The sequence below is a fragment of the Rhipicephalus sanguineus genome, chromosome 10 (genome assembly GCF_013339695.2).
Source record: "Rhipicephalus sanguineus isolate Rsan-2018 chromosome 10, BIME_Rsan_1.4, whole genome shotgun sequence".
Classification (NCBI taxonomy): domain Eukaryota; kingdom Metazoa; phylum Arthropoda; class Arachnida; order Ixodida; family Ixodidae; genus Rhipicephalus; species Rhipicephalus sanguineus.
The window spans coordinates 11,777,738-11,789,547 of record NC_051185.1 but is presented as its reverse complement, the minus strand read 5'-3'; the positions used below and the strand labels follow the sequence as shown (position 1 = coordinate 11,789,547).

The window sequence follows — 11,810 nt, the reverse complement described above, 5'->3', positions numbered from 1 at the left end:
GGCTATTGCTCATAACTTCCAGCTATGTAAATGCGATGTGAAGGGATACTAATGGCAAATATTAAGTCGACGTGAATTGTTGAAATAGCGTTCCAGAAACCTCGTTGTGCTTGTTTCGTGCCAATTGAATGCTTATATAGTTTGAAAGAAAATCGCGTTTTAGCGGTCTGCATACCGTTCGCGCAATTAAAGCTGCCCGCCTCCGAGGACGGCCTCCTGACGTAGCATACACCATGCCCGTACTGCCCACATGTCATGGGGGTGTGAACTAAGAGGTCCATTCGATTCACCCTGCACTACCTGAACTGGTTCATGGTGGTGACGTCTGGGTGCCGTCGTCGTACAGGGAACGTTTCAGAAAGAGCAGCAACGAGATGCCGGTACGAATACGAGAGTGCAGATGTCGTGCAAGCCCTCTGCTACGGTTGGCTGTCTCGCGAATTGTGGATGTTGTGATTCGTAAAAGTCGCTGCCGCTTACATTGCCTGGCATTTCAAACTACCGGTAAACGTTCACTGACGTATTTGTTGGGCGCCGTTAAAATAGCCACGAATGCAGTCGGCTGCGTCGTCTACTGCGGATACAGCCATCTTGTGCTGCACGGACTCGGCACTACCCACGAGTAAGTGCAGGGAATTCGTGAACTAGCCTTGCACGACGGCTGCACTTTTTCGAAACGAATACCGCGGTAGGGAACCGCGGTGCCGACGCCGCCATGTTGAACTCGTGGAACGAATGCCGGAGCGCAGCAAATGGAACGAATGCCGGAGTGCAAACAAATGGACCTTAAGACCAGCAGGTTTAGATGAACTTCTGAACAGCAGAATAGTCCTTAAAAAGGAGTAGTGGGAGGTACATCTCGCCAGCTGGGACCCGGAGACGCTCCTGGATCACGTGGGAGCATCGTAACGATGAAAATTCAAAACTTTAAACGAAACATGCATTACGTCATAAATGTGACCACTTAACTATAGTAGAGCCGCCGTACTTTAAGTGATGAAAAGTACAAGAAACACGGGGTGTCGCTAGAGCCAACGTTTCGATAAGCGGACTTGTCTTCAAGGCTGTAGCTGCCAACCTAAGCGCGTGCATGTTTCGTACCCTCTCCTCCAAACAAAAACAAAAAAAATGAGGAAAGGGCCCCTCCAACTCCAGCCACACCCCATGTGGCAAGGATTTTTCATTGCTTAAAGTTTCCATCTTCCCCCAAAGGAGCCACCATACTTGTGACTTTTACACATACACCAGTGCCAGAGCTCAGTCAAGCCATTTTTTTTTACTACATTGTTATCAACAAGCTGAAGAAAGCTTTCTACTACTTCACCTATTGATGAACAACCTAACTGGGCCGAGGTTGTCGAGGTAATGAGAAGTCAAGCTTGTGTGTCCTTTTTCTAGTCTCATCTATTCAATAGACTTTTCATGCTTGATAAACCACCCTAATTTCAAACTCTGCATTCCTAGAAAGTGGTTCACGTGCAACACGTTAACATTCTTCAATTTCAGTGATCACAATCGTGGGTTCACGCACACAGGATGGTGCGGTTTACGTTCGAGGCCAACTGAGCCTTACAACAACCGCAGAATGTGATTACTTCCTTTCCAAGTGTGTGTAGCAGTTATCTCCTCAAAACAATGATGGTGCGTTGCGTTATAATGGTAAAGTCCCCAGGAATATAGAGGTGTTTCTATTAAAGATGTGACAACTTTATGCTTACAATGAAGATTCTTGCAGATCGTAACATCATAGCTGATGCTACTACAAGTCCACACGAATATAGAGAAGTAGTCTGCTTAAATATGCAATAGCTCAATTACAAGATTCAAGTACACATTATTTTGCCTTGGTAAGTATCCCTAGGGTTGAAGAGTGAACATGGAGATCGAGAGGCAGCTTCAGAAAGCAACCACTCATATGAGATGACATGCACAACAGATTATGGTGACAAATGCTGTATTAATGAGCTGGGACACTTTTGCTAACACCAAATCATGTTTATTGACTAGGCAGCAATATGAGAAACAGTGTTACATTGGTAGTTTCTTCAACACACCTGCCATACAAAAGGACAGGAACAATAAAACCATGCATATCTTTAACATTGAACACTGCATCAGAATTAACCCTGCAATATACTAATACTTTGTTGACTATGACAATCGCTATGCATGAACATACACACTCAGAGTCAAAAAGAAAATGTGCGGAGTATGCCCTATGCAAGCTACATGTGAAAAAGGCATGGTGCTACATGCATCTTGGCATCGTGGATTGATTTAAGAGCAAACACTGTTTTACTTCGATGACGCACACCATGAGTGTTGTTGTGTAGGCACTTAGAAATGAGCATACAAACAGTTTATTGCAGACATTTGTATATATTAGCAACAGATACAATAACAAACATCAATCACACAGCGTATTTTTTTTTCAGGCACATCAGCCATTTCAACTTCTGCAATATATATTGAATTCATGATGCTGTGCTAGAAAATGTCGAAAATCTAGTAAAGTGGAATCAAAAAGTTTAAGCTCACTATAAACGAATTGTGGCCACAACGAATATGTTCATGTATAAGATTGTCTCATAATTCTCATTGTTCGATAAGGCGAAAACAATTTCCAAAATGTAAATGCTGTAGTTTAACAAGCTTAAAAAAATACTTCCATGCCGAGTTATGAAACACTGTTTGCCAAAGACATCACTCATTCTTTGGCTTAGACTGTTGATTGCATTAAAAAATTCAAGAAAAATTGGTTACATTAAACAAGTGAATGTTTTGTCCCCGACACCAAATCTGATGCCTCTACGAACAGAAAAATATTCTCATTCAACGAGCATAAAACATTTGAGCTGGTGTACATAGGCATTTGCATAAACATCTAACTATAAAGCAACTGCAAAAGTGTAAGGCTTCTAGACAGCTGCATTGGACATGGTAAATATCTCTTCAAAAATGTAATTGCTATGTACAGTGCTGCAAAAAACATCAGAATCTGTGAACTCTACAGCAGGTCTAGTTCAACTATACTTGCGTGAGTAAGACTAGTACATCTAAAATAGATGCTCTACAAACATGAATTGCATATCTTGGCACTTCAAACACACCTGCTTCGGAAGAGCCACAATACCAACGTCTGCAAGCAGAGTAACGGAGAATACATTAAGCTCTGTGGAGTACAGGAATGCCTGACAGTAAAAAAAAAATGCATCACGGCCAAGTTCAGCTTAGAAAAGAACGCTTGGCAACTCAGCCCAGTGGATCTGGATCAGGTGTTGAACACATGAGACCGTTGATGACTTCGTGAAAGAAGGCTTACGAAGTGAAACAGGCGTGTAGAGTTTATGAAAAGCCAGGAACTCAAACTTGAGAAGTGTATAATAATCTCTGGACGTGCAGACATATTTTGGCCCCTATCAATTCCAATAGGAATGTGTGGAATATAAAGCATGATCTGTGTAAAATATTGCACTTAGTGAACTTTCTTTACTCATGTCATCCCCAGTTAAAATTGTGATCTTGTTAAAGCCATAGAACTGTTAACATTCAATACATGTAAACGCAGCGGCATAAGTGCATTGAAAATATTCTCACAACCACCAATCCCTGTTAGGCACTGAAAAAATTCTAGTGAAATGGTCTATTTGTACTTTTCTACCTAAATTCTGTAAATAGTCATAACACCAGCTATTCAATAATGATTTGCAATGGTCCCTAACATTGTAAAAGTTTCAGTCCAAAATTAATTTCCGTGGGTGATAGCATTTACACTGAAAACAATTCCTTATCTAGAAAAAGATTCGAAACTTTTACAGCTGGTAAGCAACATATTAGCTCATTGAAAGACTAGTCTGTAGAATAAAGTCTTTCTCAACATCTGTTATGCAGGCAGTGTGAGGATATAAGAAATGATAAAGCAAGCAAATGCACTTTTAACCGGCATGATATTCAGCACATAAGCAAAATTCTGACAGAACTTGCCACAACGATTTGTGCAGTGTATATTAGAGACATCAAACAACACTCGCACATTATGAATGTCAACCATGCTTCCACGAGATGGTTACCTACGAGTACCAAGCATCTGTTCACTTGGTGTTTCTACAAAAGCATAAATGAGAACAAAAGTAAGCTTCGTGCTATGCACAACGCGTAACAAATTCTACAGTGAGAAACATGATGCACTGGCAGTGCACGTGCAGCAACTGCACAGATGAAATTCGGTTCGCATAATTATAACAGTAGCAGTGTCGTTTCAGTCTTGGCCGCAACTTGCAGAACGTAGGAACCCATCCCAAATGACATTGCTCACAGGTCGAAGCTCGACGAATCGCTAGACGACCCTTTCTTCGGGTCGTGCTGAAACAAGCATCAGGAAAAGGGCCACAGGACAAACACCACGGCTGTGACAAGACCCAGAGCTCCGCCGACACCCACATCCCACCAGAAATGCATTCGCTCCACGATCCTCGACAGCGACACAGCCACGGCGGAAGCGATCAGCAACGCCACGAGAAGCACACGGGCTGCCGCCGGTGCCACGGCGTCGCCCCTCCACACGAGATATCCAACGAGGAAGAATCCGACGAAACAACTGACGCTCGAATGGCCCGATGGGAAAGAGTCGAAGGCACGTATCACGTCTCTCGGAGGACCGCTGCAGACGTAGTCTGTAATCAATGGCGAAGCTGTTGTCACGGTTGGAAGAACGGCAACCATTGAAGCTGCTTGTAGATCCATGAAAGGACGGTGGGCCAATTCGAGCATGGAGAAAAAAAAAGGAATGTGTTAAAATATTTTGAGGCACTTATTTACTCTCCTGGTAGTTTCAGCACTGGTAGTTTCTTAGGACACACTCCAGCATCAATATTTAAGTTAAAAAGACCCGAAAAGCGCTCATGGAAGGTGCATGCTAATAATATGGCCACATGATTTTGTTGCTTTGTATACAACCCTACCACTAGTAACAGTTTGTAGTAAGAACGTCCAATGAGGAAAATTAATGATAAGTTAGAGAATGACGATAAAGACTGTGACCATCAAGTTATACAAAACTGATAATGCAGGATCATTGCTGTACACGAGACAATCGCTTATAAAAGAGTTCAGGAATTACTGCAGTCCCTTTTACAGCATTCTGACAACTGAACAGGAACTATTGGTGAAGTTACACTTACAACAACCAAAAAGATGCTGCTATTATGAAAGGAGGCTTGGCACAGCGGACAAGAAGATAGATTGATAATGAGCCAATGTTGAAATTTTTTCACATGACCTCATGGATCGTGATAGCCAGATTAGGCCTAATCAACATTTTTAATGTAAGTAGTAACGATGTTGCCCAGAACTCAACTGGATCAAATAGCTTGAAGCACACAAATCCAATAAAGTGCTTCTGCATAATATAATGAACTAAATTCAAAAAATAATTTGGAATCTAATGCCAGATCGATGCTTAAGGGGCCCTGCAACACTTTTTGAGCATGGTCAGAAAACGCTGCCGATAGGTAGTCGAGGCCCCCGAGAATACGCGAGCCAAGCATAGCGCAGCACGCGGCCTGGGATTCAGAATAAATGCTCAGCCGGCTAAAAATTGCTTCCTCTTCTCTCGACAAATGATGTCATTGACTCAAAATCACTGCGTCACTGACACAAGTTCCACGCCATTGGCAGATTTGAACATGGCGCACTCGGTAGTTACTGCGGCCGCCGCGGGAGGCCATCACTTGCGCGCGCGCGATCGCACTGAAAGTACGCCGCGCGTTCGAAGAAAAAAAAAATTTGCAGTGGCTTAGCTCGCCTATGCCAGGATATACGCAGCGTTAGCAAAGGTTCAGCTGATTATTCTTAGCTTTCCAAATTGTCTAGGATTATTAGCCTTCTGTTCATTCTTCGTACGCTGAACCGCTAATTGCCAGGCAACTACTTCGGGATCCGATGAGATAAGCTTCTCGGCTCAGGCACGTAGCCAGGATTTTTTTTCGGGGGGGGGGGGCAAGGCCTAATTGTTCGAAAGAAAGTATTTCCATGGCAAATATAAAACAAAAGGTGCCGGGGAAAATAGAAGGCCGGACGAATTTCGAGGGGGGGGGAGCCCGGGCCCCCCGGGCCCCCCCCCTTGCCTACGTGCCTGTCTCGGCTCTTCTGCGCCGTTGAGCAGCATTGCGCTCTCCTTCTCCATGGCGTTACCCACCTGCAAACGCCAGTCAGAGGCGCTATCAAGCGGCTTCAGCGCAGTGTCAGACGGCGACTGCACAGCGAAGGCGAATAGCTGCGCGCGCGCCGGCGCCGGTGTGTCTGCCGCGGCTACGACGCCACTCCTCCCGAACGCGCAGACCAGCAGCAGCGAGCCGCGCGCGGCGGTGGCGGAGAGCGCGTGAGATGCCGGCTCCGGTGAGCCCACTGTGTGACATCACTGTTCCTCGCGCATGCGCAGCACGGGTCATGAGGATCCACGCGAAATCGGCTCCGGCTAGGCAAGTGTAGCTAACGCTACAAAAGTGCTCAAGGCCACGAGGCGCGCGTGACATACTTCTTCCCCCGTGCCACCCCACCCTGCTTAGCTTCCAGCGCTTTCGTCAGGACGAGGGAAGAGAAAGCAATTACAGCGTGCGACAAATTTTTGTAACTCCGCTCATACTGGGCGGATCCTAAAAAATTTTGCGGTGGTCGATTCGTGAAGAAAAGCTCTTTTAGTGAAGCCATTCCATGACTACTTGGAAAAGTGTTGCAGGGCCCCTTTAAGCACAAGATGCAAGAAAGAAGGTTTGCTTTATTCCTACCCGTTTCAAATTATCATCTTGCTGCTAAATTAAACATGATTGAAGGACTGATTTATGTCTAAAACTAGGTCAACAAAAATGAACAACTTAGACACACTAGCAATGTGTGTGTGTGTGTGTGTGTGTGTGTGTGTGTGTGTGTGTGTGTGTGTGTGTGTGTGTGTGTGTGTGTGTGTGTTTTGCTTGAGGTTCACTCAAAATCCTCTGGACTCACATTTACCAGAATTCTACGTAGCCGGGCTCACTATGATTCACTCTGCAAAATGGTTCTCTTGCCAACTTAAAGCGCCCCTAAACCACCCAGAGGTCGAAATTTGGTTGTGGTGTATCAGCTGTGCCCGCGTGTGGAACGAACAAGTAGTCGCGAGAATTTTTCGAAACGGTGCCGTAATAGCGGAGTTTGATGACTGAATCGCGGCCCCTCGCTCGTTTCGCTCTTTCCTTCACTCCACTCCGCTCGTCTCTCCTCCTGGCCTAGTGTTCCTCCACGTACGGCGAGGAGGGTAAGCAGGGAAAGCGCGTGAGCAGACAAATAAGTTCTTGTTGTTGATGACATGACCAGATAGGCGTGGTGTCGTCACGACTAATGCTGGAGATACCGAAATGCCCGGAGAGAAGAACGGGATTTTTTTTTTCGGCGCACCCGAAACTCGTAGCGCTGGCGCGTTTGGCAGTATTGATCGTGACGGCATTTTGAACTCAATGCGCGCGATTACTTGAAATGTTACATATGGAAGGTTGTCCAGGGGCCCTTTAAGCTTTTCAGGTCAGCCTGAATAAGCTTCCCGACTGTGGTTTGAAGTGATTTCTCCTCATCAGTATCCCTTAAATACGACACCACTGCCATGCAACTCCAACCTCCACACACACCTTGGCACAGGAGAGTGGCATTGCGCTGGTTCCGGAAGACGGGCTTGCAGGCGTCCAAGAAGTAGGGGCGCTTCTCGGCGACGGCGTCCTTCAGCAGCTGCGTTGCCGTGGTGACCAACAAGAGCCCGACCAGGTAGCGACGCAGCATGCGGCCGCTCCAGAAGAAGCGGTCGCGCAGCGGAGCGCCGCTACGTCGGAACTCCAACACGAGCAGCATGGCTGGCGGCAGGGTGAACACGAAGATGGCGAGGTCGCGGGTACGAACGCTCTCGGCCAAGAACGGCGACTGCAAGCTCGGATCGTCGCAGCGGAAGGCGGGGCGCCACATTCCGGGACTGGAGCCCACCTGTGTGCCAGTTCAAGAGCCAAGGAAACGTAGTCGTGAATAATAATAATCTTTATTTTCATCTTGAATAAGAACAGATAGCAGACCAAGTTAAAATGCTGACTTGCAGGACTAGGCCCAACACATCGGCAAGCGAGAGATTACACACATCAATGTATATACTGAATAATTTGTCACGTATCATAACAAAAGGGAAAAAAGAAAGGACAAACACGTAGCCTATTTACATTACATTTAAACACAATAACATGGAAGAATCGAACCGCTGGTAGCAAAACGATTATTTTAACGGCATAATATGATGATAAGAATAGAGCATATATTAATATTATTATTATTGCTATTATAATTACAATAATAGCTGGGGTTTTGGGTCCCAAAACCACGATATGATTGTGAGGAACGCCGTAGTGAAGGGCTCCGGAAATTTTGACCACCTGGAGTCCAACGTGCGCCTAAATCTAAGCACACGGACCTCTACAATTCTGCGTCCATCAAAATGTGGCCGCCGCGGCCGTGATCCGAACCCACGACCTTCGGGTCAGCAGTCGAGCCCCATAACCACTAGACAAATGCGGCAGGTGTAGTAGTTGGTAAAACGGGCTGCACGTTTCACACTCATATAGTGAAGAGTTCCGCACAAAGCCGTCCTAAAAATTTTAGTGATGCATCGGAACTTGTAACGATGTCCCTAGACAGCACTCAAAAACAACTTTCCGGGGTGAACGCGGGCTGCAGTTTTTTGGAGCAGCTCGGGGAGCAGAAATGCTGTTTTTGAGCAGATTTCTAATGTCAAACACCACTGATAATTGAAATATTTTATTTCTGGTAAAAATTCCAATGTTTTTAATAAATATTAAATACTGAATAACCGACTAGTCTTATAGATACACGTATATGCTCCCATCATTAAGACATCGTAGCTAACGGAGTAATAACTCGGAAAACACAAGGGATAAGCGATGCTTTGGATAGCTCCACTTGACTAGACCTCAGACGAATGAAAAAAGTTCATGTTAATAAAACAGCACAGCTTACATGAACAGTACTGAAGACTAGAGATAAGCTAATAAAAGTTACCTTTGTTGTAAAGCCAATTACACTTTTATAAAATTAAAATCAGAAAGCGTATGCTCCCGTCATTAAAGCGCCACAGCCGATGAGATCCGAGAGGAAAATAGAGATAAGCAATGCACTGCGTAGCTAAAGCCGACTACGCTTCAAAGGTTTTTTTTTTTTTTTTAATGTTCCCACTGACGAAACCCAACTGCTGACATGTACGAATGCGAAGACTAGAGAACTGAAATGTCCACTTTCATTGCGATAGCAATTGTGTATGGACACTCTCGGCGTGTTTTTGCCGTCGCCGTCATGTTCCGTATAAAGTCCAAATCGATAGCGTCGTCCCGCGCATCGTATGTTCTACGCTTGAGTAAAAGCGCGCGAGCGCTGGGGACGAACGCGGCTGAAGCATAGATAAAAAGAGCCGGCCATCTCTGTTGCACAAAGGGTGCATGCGATAACATCGCCCGGGCGAAGGAGCATGAAGGAAGCCAGGGGAGAGGGGGAGGCTGCGTCGCTCGAGCAGCAACTACGAACTTTGATCATAAGGGCGCGGTTGCTAGCGCTGACGTGCGCGCTATCTCGGGAGACACCAAACAGCCCGCTTCGCGTTGAGATGCCAGGTAGCACAAAAACAGCTTCGCTACCTGCAGCGGCCGTATTTTTTACACCATGCACCAGCGTTTACGCTGGTACTTACGCTTACGCGTTGGTTTAAGCTTACGCGAGATCGGATCTAAAAGACTTAGCTGCTTGTCTTACTTCGTATAACATTACAATTTCTTGCTATCGCATTCACTGCTCCGCCCTTGCGGCGAAACTGATTTTTTTTTCACGCCGTCATCAACGTTACGGAGAGCGCGCCAGCTGATGATGACAGGAGCTCGCATGGGCGCGTCACGTCGCGGATGACAGCGGCACATGCAGGCCCCAAAGACCGCTTCGGAGCAGTTTCGGTGCAATAATGCGTTTTGGAGCAGGATAGCACAGCGTGACGCAAACGGACTAGCACTTCCACTCCTGAACTTGCCAAATGAGTTCATTCTTGCGAGAGCGAGAGACTGATAAATTATTCCTTGCGAGCTCTTTGTTTCACGGTTACAGACAGGTTCAAGTAAAAGAAGAGGGAAAAGGCCATTTTTCCATTTCTCCCTAAAACCCTAAAACTGAATGTCACGATGACATCACAAACTTCATTCTTGCATCTTGGTCCCATGGCCAAAAAATCTGCGTAAAATATGCCATGTTAAGTGTCTGGCTCTTCCCGAATATAATGTAGTTCATTTTTGCCCATAAAAAATAATGCAGACCCTTACAGACCCCCGAGACGTCACAATTTCGAAACATCCGTAAAACTGTGACGTCACGGCGAGTTCTTGCGGGAGCTTTGCTGATGCTTCGTGGCTTACCAAGCTTCTCACTAGGCAAGATTGGTACTTATGGTATTGTGGAAGGTAAATTTTGACAAGTTAATTAATTTGTTTCTCCAGTGTCCCTTTGAGAAAATCATCCGCGACAAACACCGCGACTAGGACATCCCTCACCTGGAAGGCCCCGGTGATGGAGAGGATGACGTAGACGGCGAGTGCGGCCAGCAGGACCTCGGTGGCGAGCTCGACCAGGGTCCTGGCCGGCACCAGGGCGTCGAGGAAGACCACCAGGAGGGAGGCGACCGAGCGGCGAGACTTCTTGGCGACGCTCTGGCTCCCTTGCAGTGAGGAGACGTCGTCGGTGAGTGTGCTCGCGTCGGTGCCCCCGTTCCTGAGCAGCTCCTGGTCGGTCTTGTCGGCGGGGGCCTCGAGGTCCACGACGGTTTGGTTGGACGTCGTCGACAGCTCCATGGAAACTTCTCACCTGCAGACATTGAACGAACCCGTTGAACACCGTGGGGAATGCTTGACGTATCGCTAACTTCTTGCATAAACTTACACCGCTAACCTACTCCGCCAAATTATTTTTCTTTCACCCATTACCGCACTGTAAACTTCTTGGACGGTAAACCTACACCTTAACATTGACTTACCTTTCACCTTTGAATAACACCACTGACCAACACCAAAACAAAACAGTTTGAAAACAAAACTTGTGAAGACCTGTGAGCCAGGAAGCTCAATTTCGTATTCGGCCTAATTCGTTGCCCTTTTGGATTTAATATTTTCCTTCTAAGAACTATGAATTCAAAAAGTTAGCCCTTCGCGTTTTACGGTAAAGAAGATTTCGTTTCTGTGTTAACTCGTTATTCTCTCTCTCTCACTTTTCCACCACCAATCCTCCATCAGCACCTTACCGCATCTAAACATAGGCACTGAATAACCCCCAAAAAGCAAGACATACACGTTCTTATTTTGTAGCAGCTATGTGAGACTACTCCACAGTAGCGCCGCTATTCAAATTCTACACGATGTACCCAGCCCAATTTAAGGCAGGCTAGACCGCAGAGCCTGAACTTTTCCGCCGCCAAATATTTCGCACTAGACGCCGCCGACACATTAATCATATCGGCTTCGTACTTTCACGCCACCTTGGCTATCGTCCGACTCAGAGGCGCAACATAACACACTCAACGACGTTCTCAGCCTGGACGACTGTGTGAGAACATTTTTCTGCGTACGCTTGCCTCGCCGGGATCGTTTCGCGCACCACGCAACGAAGAGGCGACGGACGACCATGAATGGAAACCCGCCCTTCCCAAGATCATCCTCGCGGCAAACAGAGAAACGCTCGCGCAAGAAGCCAGCGGCCCCGAC

General features: G+C 46.3%; 1 protein-coding gene across 2 annotated transcripts in view; it reads right to left on the bottom strand.

Moving 5' to 3' along the window:
- Positions 1-1,974: 1,974 nt before the first annotated feature.
- LOC119407049 (phospholipid phosphatase homolog 1.2 homolog) overlaps positions 1,975-11,810 on the bottom strand; it is an 83,954-nt gene continuing 74,118 nt past the window's right edge. For both annotated transcript variants that reach the window (XM_037673886.2, XM_037673885.2), the window contains exons 2-4: positions 10,608-10,917; positions 7,656-8,001; positions 1,975-4,727 (exon numbers count right to left, since the gene is read on the bottom strand). In XM_037673886.2, coding sequence (XP_037529814.1) covers positions 4,375-4,727; positions 7,656-8,001; positions 10,608-10,904 — 996 coding nt within the window. In that variant the 5' untranslated portion in view covers positions 10,905-10,917 and the 3' untranslated portion in view covers positions 1,975-4,374. The remainder of the gene's footprint in view (positions 4,728-7,655; positions 8,002-10,607; positions 10,918-11,810) is intronic.